We start from the raw sequence: 16,083 nt of genomic DNA, 5'->3' as shown, positions 1-16,083 counted from the left end.
ATGCTTTTCTGATTGTAACATTACGAATGTTCCATATTTTTTTTCTTAAAAACCGTTTCCAGTTGTGTTTTAATTATGATTATGATGTTTTTTCTTTGTTTGTTTTTTTTACCAAAATGCTACAACCTAAATGTCTTAAAAAGCCATTTTTCATAATGAATTGATGCCTCTGTTTCCAAAATCTCCTCTGAGGGGGCGTGGCTTTTGGAGATGAGCTGAGTAGCCCCGCCTCTGATCCTCCCCTCTTTGATTATGATAGCTCTGTGTCTCGCTAGCGTAAATCTTCACTGCTGCTACATAAAAACATCCATCAATCTGGGTAATGTCCAGCCGTATGGTTCTGATCCGGATGTCAGCTGGACGAGGAAGTGAAGATCTTCATGGACAGAACTTCCTCCAAAATCCTGATTCTTTCTCCTTCCAGTTCACCAAAGACTCTTTTAGCTAATTCTCCAATGTTTATTGACTGTGATCAATACATTCAATCATTGGTTTCTCAGAGTTCTTGATAAAATAATCAAAGCTAACATCAAAATGCTCTTTCATTGATTTACAATCCTTTCCAACTGCGGTCAAATGAGCCGCCGTTCACATTTCCGTGGTCACATCAAGAAGCTCCGTGGAGTCTGGTGGAGATTTTCCAGCGTTCTCAGTCCTGCTACCGTAAGTATTGGATGAAACTCACACCAAAAATCCAGTGATGCTGATTTGACCACAGAAATGTGAACGGCGGCTCATTTGACTGCAGTCAATGTGAAGATACCATCTTCTCTTCTCCAGAACCTGAACTAGACACTAGGAACAGATGAGGGTTTAGTGCATGTGCAGCAGAGCTGTTGATGGAAAGAAGATCATTCATTCAGACAGAGTCTGACTGACAGATATTTAAAAGGAGAAATACTCGGAAATACAAAAACAAAGCAATCTCTTAATACATTTGTTCTCTTTCAGAAGAAAAATGCTACACATACATGTTAAAAACTACAAAAACAGGATTTTCATTGAAGGGAGACCCTTAAGGAGATGATGGTTGAAATAGTTTGACAGTCAAAAAAGTTAAAATTTCAAAAAAATTCTAAGGTTCAAACATCCAAATAGGATAATCACAAATAAAAAATGAAGTAAAACTTAAACAGATCAATTGCTGGTTTTCCATTGACTATGAAATGGCACAGATTGGATTGAGGACCTTCATAGAAACAAACACAACAGTGTGAATCTGGCATTCACACAAAAACATTCAGTCTTTTGATTACTGGCCAATTTATTGTCACAAACTGAATCTGCGTCCTAAATGACGGATTTGCAGTTGAAGAATAAATAAGCGTTGTGTTGGAGGAACCATCAAGTAAGGGTCTTTGTAGTTTAAAAGTGCTTTACAGATAAAAGTGGATTGCTTGTTCTGACCAATTCTCCCTGATTTTTGCAGGTTTTTTTGTCTGGTTCCACAAAAACAGTAAGTTTCAAGTATAACCTTCTTACCAAGCTTTTTTTTCTTGGGTTACTATCAATAAAATGGTTTAGAATGTTTCATTTTACCGTAAATGTTTAAAATAGAAAGCTCTAGAACACCCTGAACACAGCTCTAGGCTGTATGTCTGATTCCTCTGAAGATGATTGTTGTCTCACTGCTCCAGCTGGGCCACCACCAAGCGCAGTTTATCCATGAGCACTGCAGGAAACAGGAACGAGTCATCACAGGTCAATTGTGTCCTCGGTACATTCCTATAATGTCTGGTAAGAAAAGTGTCAGTTACCCCCAGCTGATGGTCGGTCAAAGCTGTTGTAAGCCCGGCAGGCGTTGATTATCTGCCGTAGATTTTCAGGGCAATCAGGTGGAAGTGGTTCTTGATATTTTTCTTTCCACACTTTTTCATAAATGAGGCCTCCTTCTAAACCTGAAAGACCCAGAAAAACAACATCAGGTCTATGAAGTTTATAAAGCAACCGTTCACAATTGAAGTTATAATGGGTAGAACAGAGTGTAGAGGTGTACAGTAAGCCTTCTGCGCCCGTATTAGTAGTTATGACATACAGGTGATGCTGCGACTTAGGCGGTGCTACTTGAGCATTGCATCACGGTGGATCCAGAGTTAAAAAATCTGAACTTTGTCAGCCAACCAGAGACTTAGCTTTGACCCGTGATGTGTTGATGAGGAAATCAGAGGGTGGAGTCTAAAACCAACATGGAGGAGAAGATGGTTGTGTCAGGAGTCAGGTTGACTCCCCCTCTGGTCACTGGCGGGAGCAGTCTCCAGAGTATAAACTCACCTGACTCTAATCTGACAATCAGCCACCCGCTTTTTAAGCAGCACGCAGAGCCTCACTCAGTGTGAAGTATTGTTTTGTGCTATCTTCCCTGCAATACCGAGCGTTTCTATCTGGACCTGATGTTCTGGTTCTGACCATGCCTCATCCGTTTGCCTGCTGGCTGCCCTGACCCTCGCCTGGATCCTGACAACTCTTGTCTCCTCTTGGATGACCCCATGCTCATGATTTACCTCTGCCTGTCTGACCCTGATTTAGCTTTGTGGACTTTGAGCTGTGCTTAGTTCCTGTCTGTCTTTCTTTCATCGAGACGAGATCATCTACTTTTACTCTTGTCTTTATTTTCAGTGACTCTCTGTAAATGCTGCATGCATGGGGTGAGCATATGAAATGCAAATGCCCATAGGACAGGAGTGTCAAACTCAATCGCACAGGGGGCCAAAATCCAAAACACACCTTAGGTCGTGGGCCGAGCAGGATAAACATTTTTGAACACTCTAAAAGCTGAAATATTAGCTAAATACAGAATCAGCCTGAAAAACTAAAAAAACAAAAAAAAAAACAAGAAAAAAAACAAAAAAACCCCAAAAAACAGCTAGCATGTTGCCAAAATATTAGCTAAACTCCAAAATAGCCTAAAAAATCTCAGTAAATGCCAAAATAGTCCAAAAAGCTAACAGAATGCCAATTTTTAAAACCACAACTTTTTAACATAATTATGAATAATAAAAAGGCAGGAATATTATTTCAGAATAAATCAACTTAAACTCTGCTCCAGACCCTCTCCCTTCATACCTGAACAAGTCATGAGTGTGGGTGTACTGACAGTCATTGTTTCAGGCCTGAGGAGGACACTGGTTATTGTGTGTTTTATCATTTTAAACTTTAACGTTTTCAAGAACACTCACCATCAAATGGTTTCCTGCTTGTTGCAATTTCCCACAGAACAATCCCAACACTGAAGGAAAAGTCAGAGAGAAAAAGTGTTTTGGCAAATGAAGCTTTTTTTCATTTACATTTTCAAAAATTTCCCTTTAAAATGTTAAGGGAGACACAACAGGACAGGTGGGGGCTGACTCCAATCTCAGCCCAGGTTTGAAAAATGCAACAAAAAAAAGCTATGGGAGGCTACACTGCAACTGCAACAGTGGAAAGTGATGCAGAGCAAAGTGATGCCAGTTTCATATTGTGATATGTATATAGTGATAATAATATATGCCTGGTTTCCCCACAGAACTTTCTGTTGAGGATTTTTCTCTGTATATAATTCCTGATGGTGGGGCTGCAATACAAGTGTTACAAAACAAATCAATGAGGCAGCGACGGTGGACACAAATTTTGGCAGGGATACATATCTGCTCTTGGTTTCACTCCTCCTGCCTGAACGTTCTGGACTCTGTTGCTCCATTTAAAACCACGAGACCCAGGGCCAAACCTGAGCCCTGGTTTAATGAGAGCACCCGTCAGGAAAGGAGGGAGACTCATAGAGCAGAACGTAGGTGGAAAAAGGACAAGCTGCAGGTTTCTTTCCAGATTTAAAGGACTGTTGGCATCATTATCAGATCACTGTCAAAAAATCACGTGAAGCTTATCTGTCCAACATTATTGAGACTAACAGCCACAATCCACGTGTGCTTTTTAAAACTGTCACCTCTGTTCTTAACACCCCACAGTCTGATTGCCAGGAAGCATCCTCTGAATTGTGTGATGAATTTTTAAACTTTTTTATGCAGAAGGTTGCTGACATCAGATCTGTTATTTTAGCTCCCGGCTTTGATCCATCTGATTTTATCCCTCCTCGAGCTGTGCTCCAGTCGTTTGAGCCTGTGACTCTGTCTTCTCTAGAAGACATTGTCAGTCACATGAAACCATCAGGCTCTCCTCTGGATGCCGTCCCCCCTCGCTTTTTTAAACAAATTTTCACCAGCATAGGGCAGCAGATTCTTATTATTATTAACACCAGTCTGTTAACGGGTGTGGTACCTACAGGTTTCAAACATGCTGTTATTAAACCTTTGATTAAAAAGCCAAACCTTGACAACTCTGTTTTAGCCAATTTTAGACCCATCTCAAGGTTACCCTTTCTTTCAAAAATTTTGGAGAAAGTGGTGTACCTTCAGTTGCAATCTTTTTTAACTGAGAACGATGTCCTGGAGAAGTTCCAGTCTGGTTTTAAAATCCGTCACAGCACAGAATCTGCGCTGCTGAGGATTTTTAATGACATCTTCATCTGCGCTGTTGAGGGTTTTTAATGACATCTTCCGGGCAACTGATGACAGAAACTTTGTTGTCCTTCTGCTGGACTTGTCCGCAGCATTCGACACTGTGGACCACAATCTTTTACTGTCCAGGTTGAAGGGTTTGGCTGGAATTTGTGGTACCGCACTCGACTGGCTTTCATCATATTTAACTGACAGGACTGTCTGTGTGAGCATGTCGGGATCCTACTCCTCAACTGCTCCACTGTTGTTTGGGGTTCCACAGGGCTCTATTCTAGGACCACTTTTATTCTCCTTGTACCTCCTTCCTCTGGGTTCCATCCTGAGAAAACACGGAGTCTCCTTTCACTGTTACGCTGATGACAGCCAGATTTATCTACCAATAAGGAAAGGAGGCTCCGTTACACCACTTCTGTCTTGTCTCCAAGACATCAAAGACTGGATGGTCCTCAGCTTTTTAAGTTTTAATGATAAAAAAACGGAAGTGATGGTGTTTGGTCCTAGCAGCTCCTGTGACCCCTCCTCAGTGGAGCTGGGTCCTTTGACTCCTCATCTCAGACAGTCCGTGTCAAATCTGGGTTTTAAGATGGACAGTGATTTTAAACTTGACGGTCAAATCAGCTCAGTGGTAAAATCCAGCTTCTTTTATCTGAGGCAGCTGGTGAAGGTGAAACCATTTTTATCTAAACGAAATTTTGAGACAGTAATCCATGCTTTTATTACATCCCGGCTGGATTACTGTAACTCTCTTTATTTTGGAGTTAGCCAGTCGGCCCTCTCACGTCTCCAGCTGGTCCAGAACGCTGCGGCTCGGGTTCTGGTTGGAGCGCGTAAGAGGGACCACATCACCCCCATCCTGGCTACCCTTCACTGGCTGCCTGTGAATTTTAGAATTCATTTTAAGATTCTTTTATTTGTTTTTAAATCTTTAAACAACTGTGCACCGCCGTACCTCTCTGAGCTTCTCTGTCCCTACACCCCGACCCGGAGCCTCAGGTCAGCTGATCAGCTTCTCCTGGAGGTACCGAGGTCCAAGAGGAAGCTCAGGGGGGAACGAGCATTTTCAATCTGTGCACCGAAGCTGTGGAACGCTTTACCACTGAGCATTCGGCAGGCGTCCTCACTGTCCATTTTTAAAACTTTTTAGCTGTGATTTTATTGTTCTTTGAACTTTTAATGTGCGGCGCCTTGTTTGAATGAGGTCATTTTAAGGCACCATATAAATTTAATAAACTTAAACTTAAACTTAAACTTATCTTGGTACAACACTCAACACAACTCAGAGTTTGGAGGATCGAAGGGAAGCATTGTCCGAGAGTGGCAACATGCTGCTAGCATGATAGCTAATAAAGGCTAAAGTATTAACAATTCAAGTGAAACATTCATTGTAAATCCATTACCAGGACAGAGTTCACTTAATTCAATACCAGTTGCAGTCAACTTCTGTTCCCTAACTTCCAAGTCCATTGGAAAGTTGTGCAAGCCAGTAGATTTTTGACAACCAAAGGCAAAAATAAATGTTTTTTTTTTAAATTTAAAGTCAATGCACAGAAAAATTAAAAAAAGATGAAAAAGTTTAGCTTTAACACAAAAGGGGTTTATACAAATATACCCCTTAAGATCTGTCTAACACAGAAGGCTCTCAGATTTTATTGGTCTTCTGAGCTGTTGAACAGGACAAGTTAAAAAAATATTAATAAAAAAATAAAATGTATCCACAGCTGGTGTTCTGGGAAAACCAGCAGACTGAGTCTCACCTGTAGATCTCACACTCTTTGGTGAATTTGTTGTTGAGGTTATCCAGCATTTCAGGAGCGGCGTAGCACAGAGTTGACTCCTGCGCGTTTTTTTTCACAGACTTTTGAAGCGATGTCTCCGTTTTGGAAACCTCAAAGCCTCCCAGCTGTTAATAACAAAAAGGCTTCAGTTTAGATCTTTGCGATGCTTCATATCCCAACTTGCTGTGGTTCAGCGGCTCACCTTGACTCTGTAGGCCTCATCTACCAGTAACTTGCTGCTGCTGATGCTTCCATGAACCCTGAAGTTTTGCTCTGCCTGGTGCAGCCTAAGATCAAACGTTTTACTATCTTTCTCTGCAGATAATTTGTGCACATTTCACCTGATGCATTGGTAAGAGTGCTTCAGGCAAATGCATAGTGAACATTTTAGCAGCAAAACACTCACCTGTAGATTCCTTGTGCCACATCAAGGCACATGTGAGCTTTCCTGGTCCAGGACAGTTCACAGCGCGAATCCAGAACTTCTCGAAGGCTTCCTTTTTCGCAGTACTCCATGACGACCAGGAACTCAGCCTGTGGAGCTGCAGACACTCATTAGACTTTTTCTGCAGTGAGTAGCAGGCCCCGAGGAGCTAATGAAGAACTTACTGTTTTCATTATTGATGCAGATGCCAAACATACGAAGGATGTTGGGTGATTGAAAGCGATTCATTGTTTGAATTTCCTTTTTGAAGATTGTTTCCACCTCAGTACTGTTGAAGAGATGAGGCATGATTGAATGAGAAACACGTTTTAATATCAGCTCAGGGCTGGAAAAATCCCTTCCATCACTACAAAGATCTGTGTTGGTTTGATCCAACTGTATCTTTAATTACTTTATAAATATAACTAAAGATGTCATCAGATGTGGAGGATTATAATGTTGCGAAGCTGTTCTGTCACAACACTCGATATGACTCTATTCCAGAGTGGCACCCACCTTATGAACTGACCTGAGTTCAGATACTTCTTGATAGCAACGGGGAACCCTTGAAACTCTCCTTTGAAGACCTCTGCAGACTCTGTTGTCATGAATGGTTTTTTGGGTAAGTCTGGAATAAATTTGAGCTCAGAAAGCTTTATTTTTCGAATTTCGTCATAGGGCATTTTTTGCATCTTCACTGAAAAAAAAAAAAAGAAAAAAATGTAACTGGAATTATAAAGATTCTTGTTCAACTTTTTTAGTGTAAAAAACAATTTAAAGCTCAGTTTTCTCAAAACACTAAAATAAAACAAAGGGTATCTGTTGCCTGTATGGGGATAGACGTCAGGATCTGCACCTAAACCTATTTTTTTCTGATTATTGCATGTTCTTCTTCTGCTCACTCCTAATCTGGTGCAAGTGGAGCCTGATATATTTAAGTTCCTCAATCACTCCCCTCCTCTGCCAGTTTAATGTTATTTCTTCTCATCTTCTAGCCTTGTTTAAATTCAAGTTCTTGTTCCATGTTTGTCTTTCTTACCTCAACATGCTACAAAGTAGGCCTGTGTGTGGGGAAGAGTTTGGTGATACAATACGAATAAGATACTGCTGCAACATACTCTACTACAACCAGCCATAGAGTTAAGCATATAATAATTGTATAGTTCAGAGGTCTTCAACCTTTAATGCTTAAAGAGCCAATTGGGTCAATTTATTACTGATAACAGCCCAGTGGGAGCCACAAAGTCTCAATTCACCCTCTGGAAAAACAAAAGATTCATTTTTGCTTTTGTTACTTTTATGATAAATAAAAATTACCTGTTTTCCCCCCCAGAAATAAAACATTAACAAAAAGAAAATATCCATTTTTTTTTCTAAATATGAACTTTTGACAGAGGTTCAAATGACTTCCTTTTAAAATAAAAGACACCCTGTGTCACATAGTTTGAATAAAGTTTTAGTTAGTTTTTTTTTACTTTACAGGTACTTTTGTAAAATTAAAAACTAGATTTTTTCTTGAACCAGAAGGCCACAATGGATGGGTAAAAGAGCCACATGTAGCCCTGGAGCCGCAGGTTGCAGACTCCTGGTCTAGTCAGAGTGTGTAGTGCTGTGGATTTCACCAAAATGGCTACCAAAACAGAACTGTCAGGCCCAATCTGAATTCTTCCCTTCCCCTCCTTCTGAAGGGGGAGTTTAACTGTAAGTGTGTCCAGGAAATATATTTTTTAAATCCAATCTACCAAACAGAGGGATATAAAGTCCTCCCCCACTTTCCTTCACGTGGGTGCGCTCTGAACCACAGATGTTTACATTTAAATGCACGTAATGACTTTTTGTTGTAGCATGATCAATTAAAAGTTATAAAACTACCGTTGTTAGGTATATTCAAATGCTGGAAGCTCCGCACTAAAGCTAGAAGACTGGTGATTATTGGTAACGTCTTAGACGAAAGTGACGTCTGAAATATTAGACACAATTTTTTCATAACCGGGGAGAAGGGAAGAATTTGGATTGGGCCTAAGGCTTGGCATCGTAATGAAAGAATACTCCAGATGCTTTCTTGGTACATATTAAACAAATACAAGATTCACATGTGCTGCTTAGAATATTTTAAGAACTGAGTTTAACAGGAAGATCATAGGTTTTTGTGGTGGTTAAAATGTTCAGACTCATAAACTTGGAACGTGATAACTCTTTAAGGACAGTGGCATCTTATTTTGATAATAATAGATAACGGGTAAATTCAGACATTTGAGCAATTGCAAATTACTGTCTTTTTCACCACTTTTGAAGGACAATTCCGAAATGAACACCTTAGATCTCATTAGGCGAGGTAAAGTTTTACATGCACTTGATAGTAAAAAATGGACAATATACTCACAGAGGGAGAGGATTTCAGTCACATCATTCTGCAATGACGTCATCTTATCCAGCAACTCTGAGGAGCAAACAGTGAAGATGATTCTTCTACAGAACTGGATTTAGAGTGCTGGACTCATGAGCTGGAGGAAAGCATCAGATGCAAGTCCACACTGACTCACCCTCCTCGTCCTTCCTCTTGTCTTCTTCGTCCTCCATCTTTTGAGTAACCTTGTCAAAAACCTTGTGGATCGTGTCTTCATGCTCCACATTCAGAGTTAAACTTAGATTCTGGAAGGCATCGTTGAGCCTTTCATTGACATGGTTGAACTCTTCTTCATAGTAACCCTTCCTTATGGCACGTTTCATCCAGTTTGAACATGCATGTTTTTCCAGGAGATTCTGTGCTCCGTTCAGAGTGACTGTGAGATCCTCGATGATGCTCTTCACGTCAGCGGTTTCTACGACTTTCTTTTGGGTTTGAATGGAACGAATGATCTTTTCCAAGGCTTTGACACGGTCACAAATGCGCTGACTGCGCTTTTTATTGGCCTTCACGGTCTCTAACAGGTCATAGATGCCCTTAACAATTGTCAGGATGGGCTCTATGGCTTCCATGGCTAAAAAAAAGAGAAGAGACAACATGGAGTTCAGAACAGACTGAAACACATCTTGAACTAACTTAAATCTATTCTGACAATATTTTTTTAAACTATTAAAATATGAACATAACCTGGAAAGAAACTGAAATGCTGTTTTGACAGACCACTGCTGAACTCCTCCGTTCCACTCATTGACTGAGAACTTGAGTGAGTATGACGTTACCTATAGGAAATGACTTCAAGCTCTAATCAACTGAAGTCAATTCAGTCGCCATTTTTTCACAGTACAGATGCTGCCATGTTAGAACCAGAGGACATCAGTGATTGGTCGGAGTCAATCTGAATCATCATTTCTATGGAAACCACTTTCACCAATCAGGAGTGAGCTTGAATGAATGGAGCTTTATTTGTATGGCACTTTACAAGTCCTCTAGGAGTACCAAAGTGCTTCACAATCAAAAGAAACGTCAAACGTTTTGAATGTCGTACATAACAACATATACTTTAATTGAATCATCTGATTGGTCAGTTTATAACTTGCATAACGTCCACTACAGAAAAAAATATAATTAAAAAAGAGAATTATCAAAAACATATTCAAAAAAAGATATATCAGAGTAAGAATGATTATTTTGACTAATGATATTGTCTGAGTAACAGCTGCTTATTTCTCAGTCGATGGAATTTTTTGGCTTCTTGGAACCAGCGGGTAGTTCCTGTTTAAAACGACAGGGGGGGATGGGTCACTCAGTTCAGTTCTCATGTACAGTCAACAGTCCAACTCAAGTTCATAGCAAATACATATTTTTTCAGATTTTCATAAAGGCAGTTCTGTCATCACTGAACAATAAAATTGTATCTAAGTGAACACAACAGCAGCTTTTTGTTATGGTTGTCCTGTCTAGCAGCTGAGCAAATAAAAGGACAGGGGTTGGTACTGTTATGAATCTGCAGACATACAAAGTGTATGTTTTCATAAATTCCTTTTGCATTTTAAGATAAACTTTATTCACATTACATTTTCATTTCTTTTTCAATCAGACGGAAGAGAGAAGTGAGACAGAGAATAGGAATTATAAAATAGGGAACAAGGTTACAAGAAAGGAAACAAAAGGGGGGGGGGGGTCTAAAGGCTTAGGAGGACAAATAAAGAGTAGAAGAGAGTAGCATTACAAAAAGAGGAAGCAAGTTGTTCGAAGTTTATCACTAACCCTATCAAATGTAAATCTCAATGTAAAGTGAAGGGGTCTCTCTACACACAACAGCAGCAGCAGCTGGATCTACTGCGATAGGGGCCTACTTCTTCAACAACACAAGCCAGCTTACTTTGATTGATGATAGATAAAAGATAGATAAGACGATAAAACATAAAGCTTTCCCTCAGCAAAAAGTAGTACACTTGAAGTTTTTTATGTTAGCTATGCTTGAGTTAAAGTAAAGGTTACAAAGTCTATTAGTGTAGGAACTACGATATATACTTCTTCAGACTTAATTGGAACATTTTTAGTTTACAATATATAGATAGATAGTATATAAGAAGTAAACTTCAAGTATTCAGGCTCACTTTTAGTGTAGAATTAGTAACTTGTACACTTAAAAAGATTTATTTTTGCTGATGGGGGTTAGATCTTAGAGCTGTGAAGAAAGGAGTCTGAACTACACTGAAAGCCGTTAGTCAGCAGCATCTCAATTTACTACAAAGTGTTAAAGAGAAAATAAACCTACCTATTAGAAGGATTCAGTCCCTCTCACTGTCAGTCACTGGGAACCGGAATCACTTTGCTTCAAGTTTGCTTCAAGTTCAACTGCTACAAGCAGACTGAAGCCCCTCCCTTACAGGACTTCCTGTTTTTCTGCTAGTCGTGCCCTCCTGTGTCAGGATAAAGAGAACACATAAACTAAAACACATTGTAAATTCAAAACCTAATTTTGAAAAAATACTTTAAAAAGTTTTTAAAGTACACATTGAAAACTTGAAAGAAACATTTACATGTAAAAAAAATGTCAATTAAAAAATATATTAAATTTGACTAAATACTGAAAAGTTAAAACGAAATGTAAATTAAAACTATGACCAAATCTAAATGTTTTATTTTTATAAGCTTTTGTTTTATATTTTCCGTTTTTTGTTTTAGGCCAGTCCATCCTTCCCTTTTTGCGTTCAGTTCTCAATTTACAGTTTTAATTCAGAACTTTTGCTTTCGGAATAGAGTCGAATTTTACATGGGTTTGTGTTTTAAGCCCAGTGGCTACTAGGACAAGATTGACATCAGGTGTCAGATCTTTACATTTCTTTTTAATAAATCTCCTTATTTAATATCAACAGGCCTATATTATATTCATAACACTAAATTTAGCAATAAAACGCCCAAATTATTTGAGTTATTTGCCCAAAATTAAACATTATTTACACTCTTTTTCATCCAGTAAAAATAAGAAAGCAGCTAAAAATCTATCATGGCTTTAGCCTAGATAAACATAATTTTACTTCTACTTTTGATGTTTTATTTATTTATTAGTTTGATTAACCCCTTGGCATTTATCTTGAAATTAATGAAGTTTACTTGTATTTCGTACTTTGTTACTACTATGTTTTAAATAAAGAATTTACAAAAAAAATCGTCTTGTTGTGACGTCATTTCCGCAGCAGGTAGCATAGCGTGTGTAGCACAGACCATCTATGGCGGAAGATTGTCTCAGCTCTTTCCTCCACTGTTTAGGCGTACAGCAGTGATAACGCTTTCACAGAGGTTTTTTCATCTCTGTCATTACGCTTGTAAGCAGATTCTCAAACCATCTACTTCGCTCTTCATTCGCTGGAGAATCCTGAATAATGGTTTGGTCCACATCTTTTTACTCGCCCATCTTCTGCGGTGCAGGAAGGAGTGGTTCCGCCCAATTTTTATTTATTTTTCTTTACTAAAAAACGTTTTCCTTAAGCTAACCAACATGTTCAATACTGTCTCTTGCAGACATACACACAAATTGATATAAACAAAATACTTAAGAGAAAACAGAGTAATAAAGGTCTGCCAGTTAGAAGTAACACATTTAAAGTTTCTAAGATTTCTTATTGTATTACATACTTTCCATTTACTCATTTTTCATATTTCTATTTTTTTGTTTGTTTCTTTAAACTGTATTTAGCAAAGGACCCTTTTCTAAGCACTTTCTCTTGTGTATTTAGCCAAGATTATAATTAGATCATGTGTTTCCTTAATGGACGTTAGTATCAATAAAACAAGATTTATTGTTTATGTAAGTCTATTAAATATTGTATTTGTAAATGCCTCCAATATACAGAAAGATGAACACAATCTACAAAGACACGTTCAATGCTTTCTCCATCTCCCTGAAGGTACATCCCTTTCTACAGATATGAAGGAGAAAATTATAATCATTTATAGAATATTATCAATGCAACATTTTGAAATAAATCATATGATTATCAAAGATTGTGTTCTGTTTATTTTTATTAAAAAAAATATTATATTTCTGTAATTATGAAACTTTTTTGTTCATTCTTATCAATTAGGCTAAACCCCTTTGTCCTGACTCATGTATGTGAAATAATAACCAGCTCAGACTCTTTTCATGCTGAAACAATACGGTGCTTACAGTATTTAAGACACTCTCATATGTGTAATATAAACCTTTTATCATCTAGTTAACAATGTTAATTTCGGTACAACAAATTATTCATTCTTTTTTAAAAAGTTTAACTTCTTATTTTTGTGTAAAATGTGAAGTTGTTCCACAAAATACAAATTTGAGGAGAGACTTGTGTTTGAATAGTCCAGGATAACAGAGTTTGTTTATGAAAATGACCAAGTTAGAACACTGACTTTTGGAGACATCTAGTGACGAAAAACGTAAAAAGTCTGAAATGTGCTTTCCACCTCAGTCATTTTTGACTCATTGTAAAAGTGTTCCCAGTAGACTTTTAATCATAATAATGATGTTATAAGCAAAAAAAAAAACAAAAAAAAAAACGATGTTCTTTTGTAGGACAAAGTTTCAGCAGGAGTTCATCAGAAATTCACCTCTGAGTTTTGACGAGGACTGTTGACATTGAGTAAGCCAGTTCTCACAAGCTCGTCTCACCATCAGGCAGATACTGTAAGAGTCATTCCACTCCTTCTGAACACAAACCTCTTCCAAGCACACTTGCCTATTTTGGAAGTCTACAGTTTGGTTTTTGGGAATAACGATCTGTATGAGTGTCATTAAAAAAATCCTTTCCAAATGCAGCAGATCCACAAGCTGGTAACCTGACAACCGCCAAAAAAATTAGGAATTTAGACTCACTGAGAGAGCAAATCAGCTACAAAGCTGGAATGAGTAAGTAATGTTTGCGCCACTACAATGAGAACAAAAGTTTTGATATTCAAATTTCCTAAATTACAAACAAAATTTTCAATTTAAAAACAAAACAGGGGCTGCATGGTGGCGCAGTTTTAGCGCTCTTGCCTCACAGCGAGAAGGCCCCGGTTCGAATCCCGGCTGGGGGATTAGGGACCTTTCTGTGTGGCGTTTGCATGTTCCCCCATGCATGCGTGGGTTTTCACCGGGGACTCCGGCTTCCTCCCACCGTCCAAAAACATGCTTCGTAGGTTAATTGGTGACTCTAAATTGTCCCTAGGTGTGAATATGGGTGTATGTGTGTATGTGTGTATGTGATTGACTGGCAACCTGTCCAGCCTTTGCCCATCAGTAGCCAGGATAGGCTCCAGCACCCCTGCGACCCTGAAAGGGAAGAAGTGGACAAGAAGATGAATGAATGAATGAATGAATGAATGGATGAAAAACAAAACATTCAAAGGAGTAAATGAAAATGTGAAATGTTTGCTTTCTAAAACATTTTCTTTGCTTTCCAGATACAATTTTATGTTTGTAATTTTTTGTATCCTTTCCCCCTCTGGACAGAAACTAAAACATTGCTCTACAGCATGAGATACAGTAATATGTGCTTTCAATTCATTTTAACACACAGTAGATCAAACTTTTTAAAGATATTTTGCTCCAGAGGATTTCTAGATCACACAGGTAGATGGGATGATTTCACTCAAATACTGAACCATAATACACCTCCCTGGAGAGGTATTCCGGACATATACCACTGGGTGGAGGTCCCAAGGAAGGCCCAGGACACGCTGAATAAATTACATCTCTCCACAGGTCTGGGAACGCCTCGGAGTCCCCCCAGAGGAGCTGGAGGAAGTGGCCGGGGAGAGGGAAGTCTGGGCATCTTTGCTTAGACTGCTGCCCCAGGACCCGGTCCCGGATGAGCGGAAGAAGATGGATGGATGGGTTAGAAACCCCCTTGTGTCAAATTTGAAGTTTTGGTGTTTTGTTATTTTTTGACCTGCTGGCTGTTCCAATTAAATCATGGCTCTCCAACCTCAGGGCCGCAAACTGGTCAGGGTTAACTTTAACCTAGTACCAGACGTGGATTGGTACCGGACGCAGATCAAAACCCCATCTGTTAGTCAGAACCTTTGTTTTCTTAAAGTAATTCTGCAGACATAAAAGTCTTTAGAGTTATTTTACTGTTGATGTGTTCTGTGCTCACAAATTATATCTCTGGGATCAATGAGTTAACATTTGATATATTTAAAAGATTCAGACAATAAAAATGAAAGAAAAAATTTCTCTCTGGCTTTCTTTATTCAAAAGCTCCATATAGTCATATAGAATTTACCTAATAAAACATTACGATTTACCGTGATTAATCACAATCCAAAAGTATAATTAATTTGATCTTTTTTAATCAATTGACAGCACTAATGTCAATCAAAGTTCTATTTTTTGTGTAGTTTTATGGTTGATGGCACACAGTTGAAGGCATTCACCGCCATCTACTGGTGTGTCAATCAAAGTTTGTGTCAAGTTAATCTGAAAGGAAGACAATCAGATGTAATGAACAGCAGCTGTGTCTCCTGCAGGAGGAACTTTTTTAAGCTCCTCTTGTTGATTGAGTTCTCATTCAGTGTCTGACAAGATGGGAGCTGAGTCAGTTTTGGTCCTTGTCATTCTGGCTGTTTGCTTTGGCAATGGTATGTTCTTTTTATTTTAATTATCATAACTTAAACCTAAAGTCACACAGGGTGATAGTATTTGTGGAGTGACTTTATTTATTAAAAATGTTTCCTAAAAGTTTTAGGTTTGCCAGTTGAGAGAAAAAGCCAGAATGCTGATGATGAAGTACAGAGGACAGAGAACGGTAAAAATGACCTTGTTGATCTGTGCTACAGAGTCTGACATTAATAATGTTCTGTTTTTTGTCCCATCCTCAGGAATCTCTTCTTTAAGGAGCAGCCTTAGTCTTCTACAGTCAGTGGATTCCAGGACGAATAAAGTCGATGAAGGTGAGACGACAAACTTTAATAAAGAGAAAATCTGAAACTTTAATGTTAAAACCATAAAATAAC

The 16,083-nt window shown here is 38.6% G+C and overlaps 1 protein-coding gene and 1 long non-coding RNA gene across 3 annotated transcripts; one reads left to right on the top strand and one right to left on the bottom strand.

Moving 5' to 3' along the window:
- Window positions 1-884: 884 nt before the first annotated feature.
- LOC112163186 (mixed lineage kinase domain-like protein) lies at window positions 885-11,483 on the bottom strand. 2 transcript variants are annotated; one of them, XM_024299438.2, is made up of 11 exons: window positions 11,378-11,483; window positions 9,233-9,670; window positions 9,073-9,129; window positions 7,206-7,386; window positions 6,875-6,978; window positions 6,672-6,807; window positions 6,468-6,552; window positions 6,245-6,390; window positions 3,177-3,226; window positions 1,758-1,898; window positions 885-1,672 (listed from the first exon to the last, which is right to left on the bottom strand). In XM_024299438.2, the coding sequence occupies exons 2-11, from the start codon at window positions 9,666-9,668 to the stop codon at window positions 1,626-1,628; spliced, it is 1,383 nt and encodes a 460-aa protein (XP_024155206.1). In that variant the 5' UTR covers window positions 9,669-9,670; window positions 11,378-11,483; the 3' UTR covers window positions 885-1,625. The 2 variants fall into 2 exon arrangements, with proteins under 2 accessions (XP_024155206.1, XP_036070382.1); XM_036214489.1 differs by lacking the exon at window positions 11,378-11,483 and adding an exon at window positions 9,784-9,887.
- Window positions 11,484-15,581: 4,098 nt separating this feature from the next.
- Window positions 15,582-16,022, top strand: LOC112163189. The gene is made up of 3 exons (XR_002922241.2): window positions 15,582-15,708; window positions 15,810-15,875; window positions 15,949-16,022. It is a non-coding gene; the product is annotated as an uncharacterized LOC112163189 (long non-coding RNA).
- The last annotated feature ends 61 nt before the right edge of the window (window positions 16,023-16,083 follow it).

The sequence above is a fragment of the Oryzias melastigma genome, linkage group LG12, assembly GCF_002922805.2.
Source record: "Oryzias melastigma strain HK-1 linkage group LG12, ASM292280v2, whole genome shotgun sequence".
Taxonomy (NCBI): Eukaryota; Metazoa; Chordata; class Actinopteri; order Beloniformes; family Adrianichthyidae; genus Oryzias; species Oryzias melastigma.
Note: the sequence above shows the minus strand (reverse complement) of the source record. Positions and strands in the feature narration are given on the sequence as shown.

What these genes read in the sequence shown, in the direction of transcription:
- LOC112163186 (XM_036214489.1), bottom strand. Translation starts at nt 9,844, where the DNA reads ATGAGTGGAACGGAGGAGTTCAGCAGTGGTCTGTCAAAACAGCATTTC. An exon ending in AACTCAGGTCAGTTCATAAG is followed by an intron (nt 6,979 to 7,205) that starts GTGGGTGCCACT and finishes TCTCTTCAACAG; the next exon opens with TACTGAGGTGGAAACAATCT. An exon ending in CTGCATCAATAATGAAAACA is followed by an intron (nt 6,808 to 6,874) that starts GTAAGTTCTTCA and finishes GAGTGTCTGCAG; the next exon opens with CTCCACAGGCTGAGTTCCTG.